The sequence below is a fragment of the Micropterus dolomieu genome, linkage group LG03 (genome assembly GCF_021292245.1).
Source record: "Micropterus dolomieu isolate WLL.071019.BEF.003 ecotype Adirondacks linkage group LG03, ASM2129224v1, whole genome shotgun sequence".
Classification (NCBI taxonomy): Eukaryota; Metazoa; Chordata; class Actinopteri; order Centrarchiformes; family Centrarchidae; genus Micropterus; species Micropterus dolomieu.
In genome coordinates, this window is record NC_060152.1 from 29,130,752 (window position 1) to 29,150,495 (window position 19,744).

A 19,744-nucleotide genomic window follows, 5' to 3' on the forward strand; every position below is an offset into this window, starting at 1 on the left:
CAGATGAACAGGTTGTTGCAGCCTTAGGGCAGCAGACTCTCGACTTCAAAGAATCACACCACATAGGTGTTCGACTGATTTGCAGCTCCAGCACTGATTGTCCTCTAATTCCTCTGTATCTGTATATTTCTGTGTATTCCTAAATATATAATAAACTCACAAAGACGATGGCCTGCCTGTTCTTAAAAACAAATCACTCTTAAAGGGACTATATGTAAGTTTTTCAATGAAATTAATCAAATTTTCATTGCGTTATTGTCAATGGGCTCAAAACTCACTTAGAAATGAAGCACACGCCTGTTTTCTCCGTTGCTTGCATCAGCCACTATTCTGCTTTGAATGTGAGGTCCGGGTCGGATTCAGCCCTGTGCGCGCTCACAAGCCTCTCTCACACTACAGCGACAACACGGCAGCTAATGACATGCAGTCCACTAACACCATAAAACAACCAGCTCACAGCAAAACACAGGCTCCACGTAAGGATACAAAACAACAATAAAGGTTTATGTGCTAAAGCCCATCAGACCAAACAGGTTCAGAAGATGTTGAGTAAGAACAAAGTGAGCATTAGTAAAGCACAGAGAAAGTCACATTAGCGCGCAGGCTAACGCCGAGCAGTTGCTAATGTGTTCCGGTGCAAAGTTATATAACATTAGCTTTCCATATTACTTAACCAACTAACGCGACCCGTGTTACTATCCTGTGTGCCACTGTTGATTTAGCCTGCAAGAAAGGATGTAACGGTAAAAAGCAAATGTGGAGCGATTTGTTTACTAACGTTAGCCTATAGTGATGCAGCCAGGAGCAGTCGGCTAACGCTACAGTAGCTCGGACCTGCCGCTGTTTGCTTCATAACATTCATTTACTGAAAGCAGCAGGTGAGCTAACGATGTAGCACGTCGGCTAAATGCAGTAAATGTAACGTTATCATGTAACGAGTATGGATTAGTTGTGCATGCAGCTGATAAAACTCATTACTGTAACGTTGCAGTGCGAGTTTACCTGAGCTTCCAGCTCTGTCTGTTCTCCCTGTCAGACAGCCTCTGTCACTCTGCCTTTTTTCGGGAGTACTGTGCCGATATGCGGCTCGCTGCCCTGAATGAAAGGTACGGCGCTGGTGTTGAAGTAACAGAGCCTGAACATGTCTGGAGAAGAGCCACAGCCTGCATGCTGGTGTTCCTGCGTATATTGTGGTATTTCTGTATGAAAGTGGTTGTGTTTCGGATTATGCTCGCTCATGAGTTCAAGCGAGCACGCGTGCGATCTTAGAACCGCACAGCTAGTGGCCACTGAAAGCTACATAATGCCCCTTTAATGCTGCAGCTGTGCAACCCACTTCGCCTACAGGCCCCTTTATTGCAGCATACACAGCAGTTAAAGTTCACCAAAATATTATCTTAAACTGAATTCCATCAGTTTTTGTAGTTAATTAAAATCAAAGCATCTGGGCAGTTCATCTGTATTCCTCTGACAATACTTAATTGTAAGGGAGGTGGGTGTATGGAGGCCGAGCTGCAGGAATCGAACAGATGTTCCATTTGAGCTGTGCAGGGAATATCAAGTGTAGGTGCCTGCATGATGCTAGCAGCAACACAGACTGTTCAGTAAGTGACATCAGTCATCTCTCTAAGTCTCATTTGGTCTGATGTGACTACATTACTTTATAATGAGTCGCCAGTTTATGCACTAGGTTTGACAAAATATCAAGTCAAAAAGTAATTTGAATTTGTGTAAAGGAATACTTTGACATTGTTTAACCCGTACTAAAACTGAAATGTAACAACATGTTGTGGTTATGTGTCTATTTCTTGGACTTCTGGTGTGTCCCCTGGTTACCATGAAGTTACTGTGCATCCAAGATATAGTCCACCCATACAACCACAGCATTTTGTTTTTGTGTGGGTTGAACAAACCAGATATAATGTGTTAAATAGGGAGCTTTAGATGTCCTTGTAGACCTTTTGGATTGAACCTGGCTAGCTCTTTTCTTTTCCCCTGTTTCCAGTTTCTCTCAAGCATATTTCCCAAAATGTTATTCAGCCCACGTGGCCTTATCCTGAACTATGTTGTAGAATGTATATTATGACAAGCTAACTGGGAGCTTCAGTTTTGTTGTGAGTTAGCGAACCCCCTAAACTTATACAAAATGTTTCTGTTATACTAAAATACTAAAACACATTTGATGTCACAATTATCTGTTCTGCACGGCTAACAAGTTTACTCCATTTCAGTGAGTGAATTCCTACCCAGTGAGGTGACAATTGTGCCCACAGTCTGCATGGCAGCTCTGGCGCTGTGTGTGTGTGTGTGTGTGTGTGTGTGTGTGTGTGTGTGTATTTTCAGCCATATTAGCCAGTTAACTAATAAATCCACGGTGACGAGGCTTGTCGTCGTGTAGATTAAAATAAGAGGGCGTCATCTTTGAACTCAAAACTAAACGAGTGGTGTGGTCAGTGGCAGGATTTCCGGTCAAATCAAAAGTGAAAGATATAGCCTGCTTTAAAACACAACACACTTGCAATGCCGCTGCAATGAGGCATTACTCACCATTTTCAAAAGCAAATTTATGTCACATGTGAGTGCTGTTGTTATACTACCACAGCCATATGAGTTATAAGGTCTTTCAAGCCTTAAATATTTCAAACAATTATCCCTCAGTATTACTTCAGGCATACAAAGTTTGTTAGTGCAGCTTTATGTTGGAAAAAAACAACACGCAATTCCATTGTGAGCTCAGATTTTTAATAGTAATTAAATACAGTAAAATAAATTCACATAGGACAGCAGTTTAACTTAATATCTGCTTGTTTTAATAATGGCAGGCATATTAATACAATAAAAAGTCCACTGAGCTTGAAGGAGATTGATCTTTGTTTGTGTGTAAAGACGGCAGTTTTTTTAATTAATCATAACCCATTTAATTTGATTGAAAAGCATCACATGCACTTCGATCCAAAGTCAGAGTGGGCTTCTGCTTTTCTGTACTGACTTGGTGTGAGTCAGTTGGATGCGATTGACAGATCCTGGAGGCTCTGTCTTCATTTGCCATGTCCATCTCAACTGTCACTTTCCATTTAGGATCTGGTCTTTATCTTGCCTGCCTTGCTGACACCCTTGTCTTGTTCTTGTACTGGGAGGTCTGGCCTCTGACGCTCCTTATGCCATCCCTATATCATTTTCTTTAAAGGTTAAGTACCTGCCAAAGCCACTGATGATTGACTTAACTTATCTATTTTTTATATAAACAAATCATAGTTTTCCTCATTAAATGTGCTCAGGAAGCGGGGTTGTGCTTGATTACCATGTTAGATTTATTAAACAAGACATCTCCCATTTCCTCTGAATTTCCGCTTTAACATCCATTTAATTGTATCACACTTGAGTAAACTAATGTCTGTACTCAGTGAATTTCAGTGAGCCGCAGAATGTGCCAAGTGCTGCCAATGGTGCCTGCTGCAGAAGGGCATCAGGTTGACCAGCTTGAGCCAACCAGGCTGCCAAATGACAATATGGGGGGGGGGGGAGGGGGACACCAGTGGAGACAGATGTTGGTGCCTCCAGCCAATCACTGCTTTCTATCCTGCAATGAACAGATGTGCAAGTGAGAACACTAGCTGACAAAAATGGTTACCGCAATCAGTGCATGAATCTTTTGACTGTGGAAAGTTTAGTCTAAAGGCCGTACTTAACATATTAAAAGCTTTTTCATTGTTTGTTTGTAAACAAAGCGGTGTTTTCTACATTAATTCATGCCTTTATGTTGTGGATTGTAATAAACATGTTTTGAAATGATTTTACCTATTTTATTATTTTTTTTTTTTCTCCCCCCAACATCTGTCAAAAGGGCCCAAATAGACTTTAAGAAATGAGGTTAGCTTTGCAAGACCAGGAAAAATAATAATTTCCTTTCCTTTTCTACTCTGCCTGTGGCACTCAGCCCAAAGCCCATTCATTCCTACTGAAGTCATAAAATGGGTCACAAATTTATATGTTAATTTTTTGAAGGCTAATTCATTTCTTTAAATGGCTGGGCACTGTAGTTTTTAGCAAATTTATATCGAACAGGTGTATACAATGTATTTGTTATATACATCTGAGTAATTTACAACAACAGGGCGTTGTGTATGTGGGATCTATGTTGCACAGAGGAATAAGATCAGGCTTTGGCTACGCAGGTACTACGTTCTAGGATAAATTTATTGTTGGTTTGGGGCTTTTGTTGACAGTAAGAAAAATTATATATACTATATCACCAGACTTTATCCTAAAGCTTATCGGTTCTGTGGCAACAGTAAACACACTTGTATAATTTTGCTCCAGCTGTTTAATGTTAGAACATACTCTAGCTGGATAAAAAATTTTGTCATTTTGAGCATTATGTGATGCCAGAATCAGAGAGGTGTGCGTCCCTGTGCTCTCCACAGGAAAACAAAGGCTAAGCCAGTCCAAGGCCATTTTGCCAGTGATGGCATGTAGTGTCTTTCATGTGTAGAGCCTGAGTCTGTCCACACTGAGAAAGTGAGACTACTCTGGGACTGTTTCAAGGACATGGTGAAAATCAGATGGACGGTGTCTGGCACAGGGGCTTTTGTGCTAATTAGAGTGGGCAGCCAATCAAAGGTTTGAGCGTCAGCAAATGAGCATTGTTTCACACCCACCTCTGCCCTGGGTCAGATGGGTTGTTTATATCACTGGCAGTCTTGTTTATCTGTTTTTCAGGCATATGCAAAGAAGAAAGGGAGTAAAGAGTGTTTTGTTAACATTTTATTGACTCTGTGTTTTCCAAAATAGAGCATCCATAACACAAGATCACCATGAATCTCTGAACCCTCTGCCCACACCGGTTTCAAAGCTTCTCAAATAACTACCAGATAGACTAATTAGCAACATATGCAACCATATATTCTTCTATCCCAGTTTTTGTTTTTTAGATTTAGATAAAATATCTGTCTGCATTTACTGAGCGTTTAACCCCTTAAGGAATAGTAAAAGATTTGGGGAAATACAAGGAAAGAAAGGCGAGGCAAACTGCTAGCAGGCAATGGTTTTCAAAAATTTTCATGTGTGGGTTAAAGAAAGGTGCGTTTCACTTTGAACAGAGCTAGGCTAGCCATTTCCCCCCGACCTTCAGTCTTTATGCTACTGTAAGCTAGGCCAAACATGTCCGACTCTAGCTTTGTACTTAACACACATGATATTGCTAACAGTAAGGCTTCAGTTTACATGACAGGAGCTCAATTCCTAAGAAATTCCCCATTTGGTACTAATTACAAGTACAATGGAGAGTGTTCAATTGCAAATTTTACCTCTGTCTTTAATTCATCTGGCATGAGATGTGAGTAGGCGCACAGGATCTTTCACCACAATTTAATAAGTTATCTCAGCAGTAACATACCCACTAGTATTCTCAGGTTTTACATTAATTGTAGCAGTTTGTGGTTGTGGGAAACTCTATATTACATTTTTCAGAAAAGCACTTTTGTTGCTCAGAGATATCGCTGCGTGTAATTCTTTCTGCAATTAGATGCAACGTGGGAAGCCAATAACTGTGATAATTAAAACTCTCCTTTTCATCTCTGCTGTCTGGCCTGCCCTCCTGCTAATGTAATGATCTAACATGATACTGCACACCCTGCTGAAAACTGCCAATACTCAGAACGCATCCCTGATTTCTGCACCACCACAAGCCACAGTGGCCTGACGTTGTAGCCACTACTTCTGCTGACCAATCGTGTCGCTGCCTGACGCTGGCGCTTGGCAAATGAGAGCGCGAGAGCAGGACTGAGGCTAGCAACGAGGAGAAGAAGAAGGAGGAGGAGGAGGAGGAGGACAGTAGAAGAATGCAGTAACAGCAGTAACAGTCTCAAGGCCCTGCAAATACTCACTGAATCAAACGCTGAAGGCTGTGTATGATTGAGCGGCTGCGTCTGGCAGGGTGTGTTTGTCGCCAAGATGGGGACAAAGACAGCAAGTGTATGCTTTTTTTCTTTCCGTATGTGTCTTTATTTTCTGCTTGTGTCATGCAGAAAGCCACAAAGTGAGGAAGAAAAACATGCCCTGGAGTCAGAGCCAGACACTTAATGAAGCAGTGATATGTTTTGTTTTTTTCTCTCTCTCTCTTCCCTCCCTGCCTTTTGTCAGCTAAGATAATTCCTCTGTTAGTCAAGTGAAAGGTTGTGGCTGAGGGGTGTTTCTGTGCAATATTGATACATTATAGAAAATGAATATCAGCCTTTCCCCGAGCTATGAGCTTATGAGCCGAACTGTTGATTTATGGACCAGTTTTGGATCAAAATGGAGCTGTTCGACATTGTTGGCAGATGCTGCTAAGTGATGGAGAAATCATTACACGTAGCTCGAGGGCTGGTTGGCTGGTGAGGCATTTTGTCTGGTGTCTTTGTCTGGTGTTGTTTTAGTGTGTGTGTGTGCGCTGTGTGTGATTGGTTAAGGGTTAATTTAAGTGTGCAAACTGGTGTCTGGGGGATTTTATTTAAACCCCCTAGATTTTAAATTGAAGCACAGGTCCAGGTCTTCTTTATTGTTATGGGTTTTATTATTATTATATAGATTCTTCACTACTTTAAGTACTAAAGTATTATCAGCTAAATTTACCTAAAATATCAAAAGTAAAAGTGCATAAGGTCTAGGTGGAGGTTCAACTTTATATCTGGTTAGGGAGTGTGAAGGATAGAATAAAAAAAGTTTTACTTCACAGACTTTCTGGACTGCTTTTTTGTTTAGATAATTTGGACTCTTGGCTTCAAACAGTGATTTAAAGGAACCCATTTGTGAAGTTGAAGGGGAAATTGCTCCAAAGTAAATGTCCTGCATTCAAAATTTATTTCAATATAAAATTGAAAGTACTCATTATGTGAAAAAATGCCACCTGTGAGCATTATTTTATATTTAATTACATTATTATCATTGATGCAATAATATGTATGCAGCATTATAGAAAAGACCAAATAGGTTGTTTGTCAATGCCCTTTAGAACAAGACATGTTTGGATGAAAATGTGTACTGTTAAGATTGGGGGATGTTTGTTATCATGGTTACATTAATAAGGTTAAGATTATTAACAATCTTCCACTTCTGCACACATGTTTTTGGATGTTTAATACTTTATTGCAAATTAATAGCCAATTAATTACAGCAATAAATCACATTTGGTGAATAGAAGTTACACCATACAGCAAAGAAAACCCCAAAAAGCCATCACTGCTGTACCACAGTCAGCTAAAGGTCATTCAGAGTTTTCTTAGTAGTATGCTGCAGTTTCTTCTTGTCTCAGTAGCACATCTCACTTCCTTATTACTGTTACAGAAGACACTGGAACTTGCGCGCACACACACACACACACACACACACACACACACACACACACACACACACACACACACACACACAGCTTCTCATCTTTTTATTCCCCCATCCACCCAGGCTGCACAAGCTGGCCTCTGTCTGCCTTCACTGGTGGGAAACAAAAAAGCAAGACGTAAAGAAATTCAGAGAGAATGTTTGGGGTCTCAAAGAATTCAAAAACGGGAAAAAAACAACAAGCATTTGCTAAACAGGAGATGTGTCAAGAATGGAAAATCACATCAAACTAGATATGCAGCTGAGGGGGGAATGCAAAATTGACACCCACTCAGCAAGGAAACAGTGCATCTCACTTCTCAGTAATAGGAATGCTCTTTAATGTGTTACATAACTAATAAAAGGAGATGGAAGGTGGGTTTCACTGTTCGATTGCATTGTTCAACTGTGGCTCAAGCACTTAGCTAAAATATGCTTTCAAATAGTGCATTCAAACGCTGATAGGTAAATGATTATTTTTCCAGTAAAAAAAACACGTAGGAATTAATAAAGCTGTGCATGTTATCACTTTTCACTTCATTCAACTTTTTATCTGCTTTGTGTCTGGCCTTTAGCTGCTGCTGCTCTCACCACTTTAATCTGGAGGCAGACTACGTTTAAAACCTCATTGGCCAAACTGCCACATAACCCTTTGACTCAGAATTGCTGCTCTGGCATTTAGCAAGGGCAGATGAGCGTAATGCGGCGTAGAGCTCCATACATCATTATGCCGAGGTGTCCGACAGTAGAGCAGAGAGCGGTCCAGCCTTGTTTCATTAGGCTTCCGGATGCAACAGAGGGCCTCATTAACATGCATGGCCACAGGTTGTTGCTGCCCTCTCTTTCTCTCCGTGTGTCAGTATCAGGAGCACAGCTTCAGTCTGACAGCCTCGGCGGTGACTGACTCATTCTTATTAAGCTTAAACTAGTCCACAGTTGTCCAATTGTTTCGGAATGATTGCCTTGAATTGAATTGAAATCCCTGCGATCCAATTCAAATAGTAATTTGATACAAGTCTGACGGATGGATGATGTGAAGACGGGAGGATGTTGACAAGAGACGATTAGCAGATGCTCTGGAGATTTTTCCTGCAGGATTGGAACACATCTCATGTTTTTGTATGTAAACCTAATGAGTCCCCATCAAAGTTTCATGTGATGAGGATTACAGAATGCCTTATTGGTTTTTATAATTCCTAATTGATAAACCAAATGTGTAAAACAAAGTGACTGGTGGCTAGTGCTGGGTGTCAAAATTCTTTTTGGGTACTGACTGAAATGTTTCTTTAGCATTGACTGTTGAAAACTGTCAAGCTTGCTCAGATTCACGGTCTTCTTTACTTGTTCTTTGATCTAGTATACAATTAAAATCATACCTTTTCCATTATTAGGCTTGCATGGCTATTTGTGATTAGACATTTAACATGTATTTCTATTCTTCAAAATAAGGCAATCAAAGACATCATCTTGGTATGAGACCTTGGGTATCGTATGCGCAGAAATTTCAGACCATACCCAGCCCTACGAGCAGTGTTGGGCAAGTTACTTAGAAATTGTAATATATTACTAGTTGCTTATTACTCCTTAAAAAAGTAATAATATTACTTTACTTATTACTGGATGATAAAAGTAACTTGTGACATTACTCGTTATGTTACTATATTACTTTGACTACGAACCCCCTCCATTCACGTCCAAACATAGCAGTCTCTCCTGACTTTATCATCTTCATAACAGCAGCAAGGAGTGTGATTTTTATAAAACATATAGCCCAACATTTCTTAATAAAATATAATAAAGCAAGTAAATTCCTACTTTTGTACTAGGCTACATTTTTACTGCATATGTATTTATAAAAGCAGTAGTCCATTATTCAGTATTTTATAAAAAACATTGTTGTTGTTACATTGCACGCCACTCTCTCCCGATGAGTGCATGCATCACTGGCAGCAACGGCCGGAGTTTCTTTCTATAAGTTTCACATTGTTGTGATAAATTAGATGGAGAATTGTTTGCGGTTGAATGTTTTTGCTGGTCGCACAACGTTTACAACGGACAACAGTGTTCTTTGCATCTTAGACTGTGACATAATAATAGCAGTAGCTACTTACAGCTGGTGAAAGAACGTCTCTCTCCGTCGTTCAACTGGTGACTTGAACAACATAAGCTCCCGTGCCGCTGATCCGCCGTACAGTCGCATTCACATCAAGGATGATGGGTTCAGTAATGCAGTAACACAGCATTACTTGGATTAGTAACTGTATAATATTACTGTTTAGGAAAAGTAATCCATTACACTACTTGGTTACTAGGAAAACTAATATTATTACAGTACTGCCCAACACTGCCTGTGAGTGGCTAACACAGACACATAGACAGGATGCTAATTCAGTACGCACAGGTCCATAGAATAGTAAGTAAAGTGTATTTCCTTGTGACTTTCTCATGTGGTTTCCCAGCCATCATGGCGAAAACTGGAATTTCTGTTATTTGTTGAATCTTTAAGATACAAAAAAAAACAGTGCAGGAGTGAAAGGCAGAAATGCACATTTCCATGGACAACGTTTTTTGGCCATTTTGGGGTAGTGGAACAAGCTATAAACACTTCACTGCTATATCACCTTAGTGATAGTTTTTGTAGCAAACTTTTTGATATCCAACAAATGTGACTCCATTACGCACTCTCCGTTTTCAAGCTTTTCTCACTCACCAACTCTTCACATATGGACGCATGGTCAAGACCCAACAGTGTCAGCTTTCAACACACTGGGCATCTCTATAGAGAGCCTAAGTCACTCACTTCCGCTTCCGGCCCATGGCCTTATTTCAGAAAAAATATGTACGGTAGTCAATTGCAACTTATTTTTTGATCCTGTTTGAACTTTGACCTGAATTACACACATGATGTTTGTCAATTTAAAAGACAACTTTGTCTGTGAAGTTGCAATTTGTTGTAAAACAGTAAAGTTTAGTTTTGTGTGAAAACCGTTCAATGAACTACATCTCTCGTCTTTCATAATATACGTCACCAACATGTTAACACGGTAATGTTAGCTAACGTTCTTTGCTTGATTGCTGCTAGCTAGATAACTTGACTATGTTCCACGCAGAAATATATATCACCTGATGTGTTTAACCCAGTAACTCTCTATAACTGACTCCTTTGATCGCATAATCTACACATGGAAGCTCTTTGACGTTAGCTTCAGTAACATTAGCTTCAGTCATTGCGAGAAAAGGTTACGACGTCACATACGCGACTTTTGGGTTTGTGGTCTTTTGTTATGGATTTTCACAGTCTTATACCTCCACAGTTTTACATCAAACTGCGACTTTCTCGACTTTTAAATGTTCATTTTAAATTGACCATCATATGTGTAAGTCAGAGCACCATTGAAACGGGATCAAAATATTTGTTGTCTCATATTTTTTCCGAAGTAAGGTCCCATGGTGGTCCACCGGAAGGGGAGTGATTTAGGCTCTCTATAGCGTCATAGTTCAACGCAGTGGGGGAAGCTCTGTAGCGTCCATTTTTGATGGTAAAGATATTATATTTCACACAGAATACTGACTAAGGAGGTGGTTGGGGTGGATGGAGGGCCAGAACCTGGACTTTGAACCCGGAGACTGGTGTTCATGTCCCGTGTGAAACAAAAAGTCAACATTAAATATTTTAATTTAATGCGTTAGTAACGCACGTAGTTATTTTAACCCAAACCATGATCTTTTCCTAACCAAGTACTTTTGTTCCCTAAATCTAACCAAGTACTTTATGTGCCTAAACCTAACCAAATTGCAATGTTTCACAACTGTTATAACGTGCCGTTTCAAATTTTAGTTTGAAGGTCCAGCCAGATGTTGCATATTTACTGCGGAGCCCTAAACATCAAAAAATGAATTATAAATATAAAAATGGGGATACCCAGGGCGTTTAAAAGCAACACCAAAGGGCCTTGAGCAAGCATCAATATGTGACGAGTCGGGAGTGAGAATGTGTTGCCTTTTTAACTCCTAATGGGAATATCTGGCTCTTTAGCTGCTAAATGTTCACTAGCTATTCCCTCACTTTGTGTGCTGTGCTGAGCAGGTAGTGCACGGGTTTAGATATTTTCCTGGATGCAGCTGGAATGAGTTTGAGCAGTGAGACTAAACCAACGCAATAAAGTTGTGGGCCATAAAACTAGGACAATGAGCTGAAACACGTTAAAAAGCTTTGTGGAGCAGAGGAGTCGAGTGATTATTGTCTGTGAGGTCGTCATTGCCAGCGACACATTTCACATCAGTCTTATTGTGTAATTTATCAAATAAAAATCTTGGTTACTATAGATTTATGATCCAAAAATACCTGTTCCTGCAGTTAGAATAGCAGATTGGAAGAGATAACATTATCTGCCCATCTTGAATAACTTGCAACATCCTTTGCAATAGTCACTGATCTCTCTTGTTTCTTTACCTGAATTGAACTTTATTAACTCTGTGGCACATTTGTGTTACTCCCTTGTGTTTTCACTAAATTGGGCTTCTCTGCAATAAAATTGTGATAAGATTTTTCCATCCCATATTTTTCAAAGTTACATAAGCAGCATTCAGAGCATCATTACTGTGAAACGGGTCATTGTGCTGCGAGCACAACAGAGTATGACGTCAACCCAGCCTTCCCCTATGGGCTTTATATAGCACAGCACCCTATCTACTGCTATATGTAAACACCAGTTCCCTGAAAAAAAGGTGTTGCGCAGTTGCTGCAAGGCGATCAATGGGAAGCGAAGCAAAGAGGAGGAATGGAAGGCAATTCAAAGGCAGTCCCCTTTTTTCTAGGTCTAATCCCTCTTAGTAGGGAAGCGATAAGAGTGTTTTGACTTAGACCCAAATTTCCTGTTGTTTATGCATTCTTTGCCAAACCACGTGGATCCCTGTAGAGTCGGATAATCTTAGTGATGCCAGTTTGGCAGTGCAGTGCAATACCACTGCCTCCTGGCCCAGGTCAGATCACAAGCGGGGTAGAAAATAAAATGCCTCTGCTTCTGTTTGCCTTCATTTTTCCCTCCCTCTATTCATCTTTGCAGAAGGATTTTGCTCATAGATAGGAATCTGTCACAGCCGGTGGCTTTGTTGACATGCGCCTCTCATTCCTTTTTGGTGCTCAGGAGGAGGAGATGAAGATTGGTGCAATCACAGCTCAGGACGAAGCCTGTTTACCCAGGAAAAAAAAAAAAACACTTGCCCAACATTAAACCAATGTGGTCGCAGTTAAGCAGGGTGCGTTGGTGGCGTTCACATGGACCTTCACTTTCTAACACCTCACTCTTTCAGCTTGATGCAGAGCAGGACAACAGGGAGTCTACTACATACAGTAACCATTACCTCCGATGCTGTAAATTCCTACTGTGTTGTAGTTTTGGGTCACGCATACTGAGCACAGTTTGACACTGACATTTCCAATCACACTATAATGATACTATTTGAAAACGTGTTGCACTGTGTAATAGGTTTGAATCTTTTTTGTGCATAAAAGAGCCTGTTTTAGCTAGGTCGTCATTATAGTACACTGAACAAGTTAATGGAAACCTGCTGTGAAAGTCATGCTCTTAAGTTAGATAAGGGATAATACTCATTTGTTGCGCCATTAACAGCAACGACAAACAGAAGCTGCTGAAGACTGTAGTTGAAGTAGGCGCCCAGCGTAACAGCACTCAGGATTACATTACCTGAGTCTTGATACTGCAAAGCCACAAATGCTGTGTACACAGCTGGGAAGTATATTTGAAGGGACTTTGCTGACCACAAGTCAACTCTTAGCAGGGCCACAACTTCCTATTAGTGCCTTAGGGCACAAACAAACTTAGAATTAAAAATTAAGGGACAATAATTGCGTGCTGTACAAAATTTTCACATTCTTGACATGCAGTTGACTCTCGTGTGAATGTGACCCTCGAGGGCCCAAACAGGTGATCCGTGGTACATAGTTACCAGAATACAGAGCCTGAGGCAATGGAAAATGTTGGCACCATGCAGCCTGTAAACAGAAGAAAATGCTGACACTACATTACAAATGCTGCAGCAAGAAAAAATACAACAAGCATTATTGGATAGAAACGCAACAGTGGAGAGCTAGAGGGGGAATGCTGTGCCGTTAGACCTGACTAGGTTACAGTAGTGAGCGTGGGTTCTTTGACATATCTGTGCCAGTTGACCTCAGTGATCACTTTAACTCTTAGCATTAGCCTGATAAGACAGTCTATTTTAACATGGTGTCAACTGTAAACACAGTGATAAACCCAAAACTTACAATTATCTCGATAGCTGGTGGCATTTCAGTGTCAATAAAATGACATAGGCCAGCCCCTTCAGTAAAACATTTACAAAATATTATAGTATCACAGGACATGGTGTTAGAATTAGACTTGTCGCAGTGGGAAAATTGGTGTCCTTCCCAGAAAACCAACAAAAACAAGTGTTAGCAACTTTTACTTCAGAGTGAAGAATTAAACATCATCAAAACAACCTTACACATGTAGTTATGTCCAAGAACATTTTATTTATTTTATTGATGCTCTTATATAGTTATGTTTTTCGAAAAAGTTTAATTATGATTTTACAAATAATGCAACATTTAGGCTGTTTCCTGTTCTCATCACATTTCATAATTTTTAAATCCAAAGGACTGTATTGAGTGACTGACATTAGATCACAGTTTACGCATAATGAATATTGAATGGGCACTGTTCTGTTGACTCACATTCGATCTTGACTCAATCTTGAAATAGCTTTGGACTTGGTCTTCACTAAAGCCCTGCATATGACTCAGGTATACTTCCATAATCGTGAAGATTTGTGGAGTTCCCCAAAACAATGTTGTTGTGAGTCTTAACCTGTACTACAGCAAATACCTTTAGTGAGTTTAGCCTTGTAAAAAGTTTAGTTAAGAGTTTGAGCTCCTTTAGAACTGATACTAAACTATCAGTAGGTTATTAGGTAGGTTATTGATCAGTTATGTTTTGTTTCTTTTCCAGAATACTGTTTTGGTTCCTTACTGTCTGTGCAGTTGCGTGCCACATTTTTCTTTTTTCTTTGGGACTGACCGTTGAGAAGTTCACTCTGTAAAGTCCTAAGAAACGTACCTTTGAATAAGTGCTCCATAAATAAATTGGTATTTGATTGAACTCTGTTGTGATGCTATAAAAAAGCATGAATGAACTGTGCACACACGCACATACTGTTTACACACATACACATTCAGTTTACCTATCGCTGTCTTCTGTCTTCTTTTTTTTTTGAGACATACACTTTGACGCATTGATTCTGTCTCTTCCTTTTCATTTGATCTCTGACACACACATTCTGTTTTGATACCGTTTGGCCTTGTAGCTCAGTGAAACTGAGCTAGAAGAGTAGCTTCTGCTCTACTGAAGAGACAGTAATTAGTAACTCCTAAGGGAGTGGAGATAAACTTCATGCAGCTTCCTCTCTCTCTCCTTCTTTCTGTCTCTCTCTCTCGCTCTCTCTCTCTTTCTCGTCCTCCACAGCCATTAACAGCAGCAGCAGGTCTCTATTTCTCACTCATTCTCAAACCTCATTATGTGCCAAACAAACAAACAGGCAGCTTCCTCAAACTAGTCATTAGCACAATCTGGCATATCCAGCTAACTTTGTCTGCCTTTGTTTAGCTTTGTGCAAACTTCCACTACATGTAGTTCTGCGAGGAAAAGATAAACATAAGGTAGATAAATCAATAAAAAAGGAATGCAGTCCATTAACTTTTAGTTTTGGTGTAGAAAAATGCTCAGTGTGTGTGTTTTTTAAACTAATCTGACTTTGGGGTAACACTTCTGTGAAGCAGAACATAGTTTCTTGTGGCGTTTAGTCACAGCCTGCTCAGTTTGCCTCCTCCTCCAGACCGTTTGGGTTTGTTCGATTTTTAAAAAGAACACACACGATCACATAGAGTGATAGACAGTATTTCCATGGAGATTATGCATTTTCATTAGCCAGTTAGACACTGTCATGTGTGCTGCTTTGGTCCATCAGGGGATGGGCACTTGGGTGAAATGGGCAGAAAGATTCTGTTCGCTTCAGCAGTTTTGCTGGAATGATTGAAAGTGTGTGTGAGGCAGCGGAGTGCTGGGAATCTTGTATTGCTGTTTCAGGACTTTTTAAGACTATAGATAGATAGTGTTTCAGGAGCCATTTTTCCCTTATTTCTACTTCAAGTTTTTACAGGAGCGCCCAAGTATGATCTTGGTTTTTTGTGTGTGTGTGTGTGTGTGTGTGTGTGTGTGTGAGTGAGAGAGAGAACATATGTCAGTGGAAGTACGGAGTGTTTTGGGATTACCTGTTCGGATTAGCCCAGTGAACTCATTCATAAACTGTGCAAAACCAAACCCAAGATCTCATCATCCCTTTAATAGGCTTTGAGGAGTTGTCGTAGGCAGATTTGATTTGACCCAGCTTAGCTAGCCAATACCTTGATACGTTTTACGTAAGCAGTCTATTTCTGCCCCATCCTGCAAAAGACAATGGAAGGAATATCCATTTGTAACTCTAGAGTCCACGGCTAACAATGAAAACTACATAGAGAGATACTCACAGAATGTAAATACATTCAATGGCTATTGTCGAAAAAATGCAGATCATTAATACGTTTGATTTAATTCCATGAATTCCTACCTTTTAAAATGCTTTTTAAAGGGGATTAATTTTACATATAAAGTCCGACAACATTATAGGAGTGCTATGCAGTGGAGTTCTCTTAAGTCCAAATGGAGTGAGTTTCAAAGTTTATGAACCATAATTTCGATGGCACAATCTCTTTTTGTTTTGACCCTGAACTGTGGTAAAAACAATAAGCCCTGATCAGAGGACCTCAGATCCCTACTGGTGCCATAAGGCTGCAGTAGATCTCTAATGTAGACTGGTGCTTGACTGTGCAAAGTGATCACAAGAATCTTAAATTGGATTCTGGATTTAATGGGGAGCCAGTATAAAGAAATAAACATCTGAGAGATTCATGAGAGCATCTGAAACTTTCCACCACAAACACAAACAACTGTACACTTGCTCAACCATTTGTTTGTCAGGTTGTTACTCAGTGAGATTTTGTCTCTAACAACGTCTTTACTCTGGGCCCCTGCTGTCCTCCAAATGGGGGCATATTGGATATTGCTTCATCTCTTTTTACGGTAGAGAAGGCTGTGCACTGGGCGAGCAGAGCAATGCTAATAAATTCACCCTTAACAAGAATGTGATTAGCCTATTGATTCTCTCTCCCAACTTCCTTGCCGCTGCAAAAATTGTCCTGGACGCATAGGCGGAAATCACGGGGGGGACAGGGGGGGCATGTTCCCCCCCTATCTGAGGGGTGTGTCCCCCCTTAAAAACCATCAAATAATATAATGATATATACTTAAAGCAATTGTGTAAATAGTAAAACAATACAGATGCAAACAGGGCAAAGTGTTTTTTAAGTTTAGATTAAAATAAAAATTAATAAATAAAATTTGAGTTATAACATTGCCTAGCTTATTTGGTAGCTTGTTTAACAGCTTATTGGACTGGAACTCATCTTCTACAGCTAGATTTGCGCAGATTGATCAGCTGGGGACTGGAATAGGCCGTTTATTTTTCGCTTACTCGGCTCCGACCAGTGACCGGAGTTGAGCAGTGTCAAATATCCAATTTTCTGCCGTTATAAACACGCTGCACGGTGTGACACCAAAATGTGTGAACTATCAGATTCTGTGACCCAAATGGGAAGTTAAGCACCAGAGGCTTTGTTGACTATGTGAAGCGGTTGCAGTTTGGTTGGGTTTAGACACCACAAGTACTTGGTTATGGTTAGGAAAACCATAACCCAAATCGTCCTTTGGGTGTAGTCACAGAATCTGATAGGTCACAGATTTTGGTGTTACACATGTAAAGCAACAGTGAACACAGCTGTTGGTGGCGATGTCATTCATACTACGGTGGTCTCTATCGGTAATTAACAACAAGCCTCCTCCACACACGGCTCAGCTGCTGCTGTAAAAAAGGAATCGCGGGTGAAAAACCAAACACTAGTTCTTGTAAATAAAACTGCTGACAAATAAAGTCAGAGCTGACAGAGAGAGACAGACAAGTGTAGGTCTGTGCTTGTGTGTCTGACGGGAAAAGAAAGGTGAGCAGATTACTGTAGTTTGTGATTGAACACAAAAATAAATTGGAGAATTAAGTAGAATTAAAATGGTGTGCAATTTATTTTCAGCTCCTTCCAGTAAAAAATGCTATTTTATAATCAGTGTTTCATTATGACCAAACAATTGAGACCAATGAGAATAACTGACATTTATACTGGTGCTGATGGGGATCCTAGATTTTTCCAATAAATAGTAACAAAAATGTTTGTGTATGCTGTCAGTTATAGATATATTAGATAGATATTAGGCTGATACTGTAGATCCACCTTTGTGTTGGGCTTTGCGAATTATGATAAGTGGCAGAGCAGTTGGCTTGCTTCCGTTAAATATCTAATATATTTATATATGTATGTAATAGACATCCTCTATCCCAGAAAAAACCTAAATTACTGTATAGCCTAGAGGACGCAAGTTATTTAGGATAATATGGCCGCGTGGTGAACCTATGAACTTAAGTCATAATTTAAAAAAGTATTGCTTTGTGTTGTTGGCCAGAAAAATAGTAGTAAGACTCACATGCAAATATACTTTGGCTTGCCTGCCCTTGAAAGGTGAAGCTCGCGCAACATTTCCGCTCAGCTGTGTATTCACACTGGCATTGGCACATGCAATAGTTTTCAATCTTCTAAGCATATCATTGAAGTGTTCTGCTGGGGTTTGCTTGTCCCCCTGCAGATTGAAGAAGAAGTCTCAGTCGGTAGATATTGCCAGTCAAGGTTTCTCCCCGACTCTGGTGCCAGCCTCGCCCCTCAACAAGGCTGCACCACCTGTTGCCAAGACAACCGCTGTCCTCGCCGTGCAGGAGAACAACACCACCAACTCCCAGCGCCGCAGCCCCCGTTGTGGCGAGCTGAAGAGAGGCTACACCATAGGTGAGTCATCCAGAGGGGTTGGGTTTATGATATGTATGTTTGTGAAGCAATGTTAAACCATACAATATAATAACACATCATACAGTATAAAAATTTGAAAGTTGTCTGTTGTTAAAAACTCTATTTGTGCATGCATTCATTCCTAACGTCAGTTTCCCAGCTAGTCAGCCGATTCAAACCAACAACCTTCTGTTCCATTGTTCCTAATACTAGGCTAACTATTAATGCAATACAATCCCAGAGAGATTGTGTAAAAATTAACTCATATTCTAATCATATATTTTTGCCTACAATACATTATTACTTTAACCAAACCCTTTTCTCATCTCCATTCTCAGTGTATGTACTGGAACATTTAATTAGATTATGATGTCCAGTTATTATATTATTAATTGAATTGAGCTGCTGGGGAAGGACTTTTTTATTATTCTGTGTGTGTTTGTGGGGATATTTGAAGTTCACACGCTCTCTGAAATGTTGACATGAACTTCCTACATAGGCAAACTTCACTGTATCACATCCATGGCTGGCTCTCCCCGTTTCTCATCTGATAATTTATTTCCTGCCTACAAATTATTATTACATGACTCTGAGATTCATTCCTGCCATGAATCTTATTTTTGCGTGTGTGTGGTGGGGTGCGGGTCCATTTAGGTGTCGACGGGTAGGATGCTTCTGTGAGAGTAAGTACACTTAAGGGAGTGGACTTCTCACAGATGATGAAATGAGTTTGAACTAAACTAATTCCAAACTCATAAAGGCAATGCATCTCTGTTCGCTTTATTGATGTGATCCAGTTAGCAAGGGTCAAGGTTAGAGGAAGCATGTCGGAGAAAGTCTGCAAGCTGGACTATTAATTGTTGCTTAATAATAAATAAATAAATAAATAAAAATAATAATCATCTTTATTTATAGAGCACAAAACAATGTTACAAAGTGCTTTCACAAGACCAAAGAAAATAAATAAACCACTGATGGTAATCTGCAAGATCTTTGACTAATTCCTTTTTTGTTTGTGGTGACATCTCTGATGCTTTTTGCTGTGCTGTAACCCCTACTGTATTTCCTTGATATAATTCACACCATATACCATACCAACTGTATTTATTCTAAACACATTGTTGCTGCAGCACCTAATCTTTTATTTTGCATTTTCTTTGATAAGACGTCTTTTTTAAGACTGCAAATATAAATGCTTTTATGAACTTTGTAAAGGTGGAGTCAGTGTTGTCAGCCAGCATTAGCAAGTAGCAAAATTAAGACAACTCGATATGAACCTACCTAAGTGTACATAGACACCAAATATGTCATTCATATGAATTTCAGGGAAATGTGTATATAATT

The 19,744-nt window shown here is 39.9% G+C and overlaps 1 protein-coding gene across 4 annotated transcripts in view; it reads left to right on the forward strand.

Moving 5' to 3' along the window:
- oxr1a (oxidation resistance 1a) overlaps positions 1-19,744 on the forward strand; it is a 172,728-nt gene that overhangs the window by 54,431 nt on the left and 98,553 nt on the right. For all 4 annotated transcript variants that reach the window (XM_046044263.1, XM_046044262.1, XM_046044267.1 and 1 more), the window contains one exon: positions 18,204-18,400. In XM_046044263.1, coding sequence (XP_045900219.1) covers positions 18,204-18,400 — 197 coding nt within the window. The remainder of the gene's footprint in view (positions 1-18,203; positions 18,401-19,744) is intronic.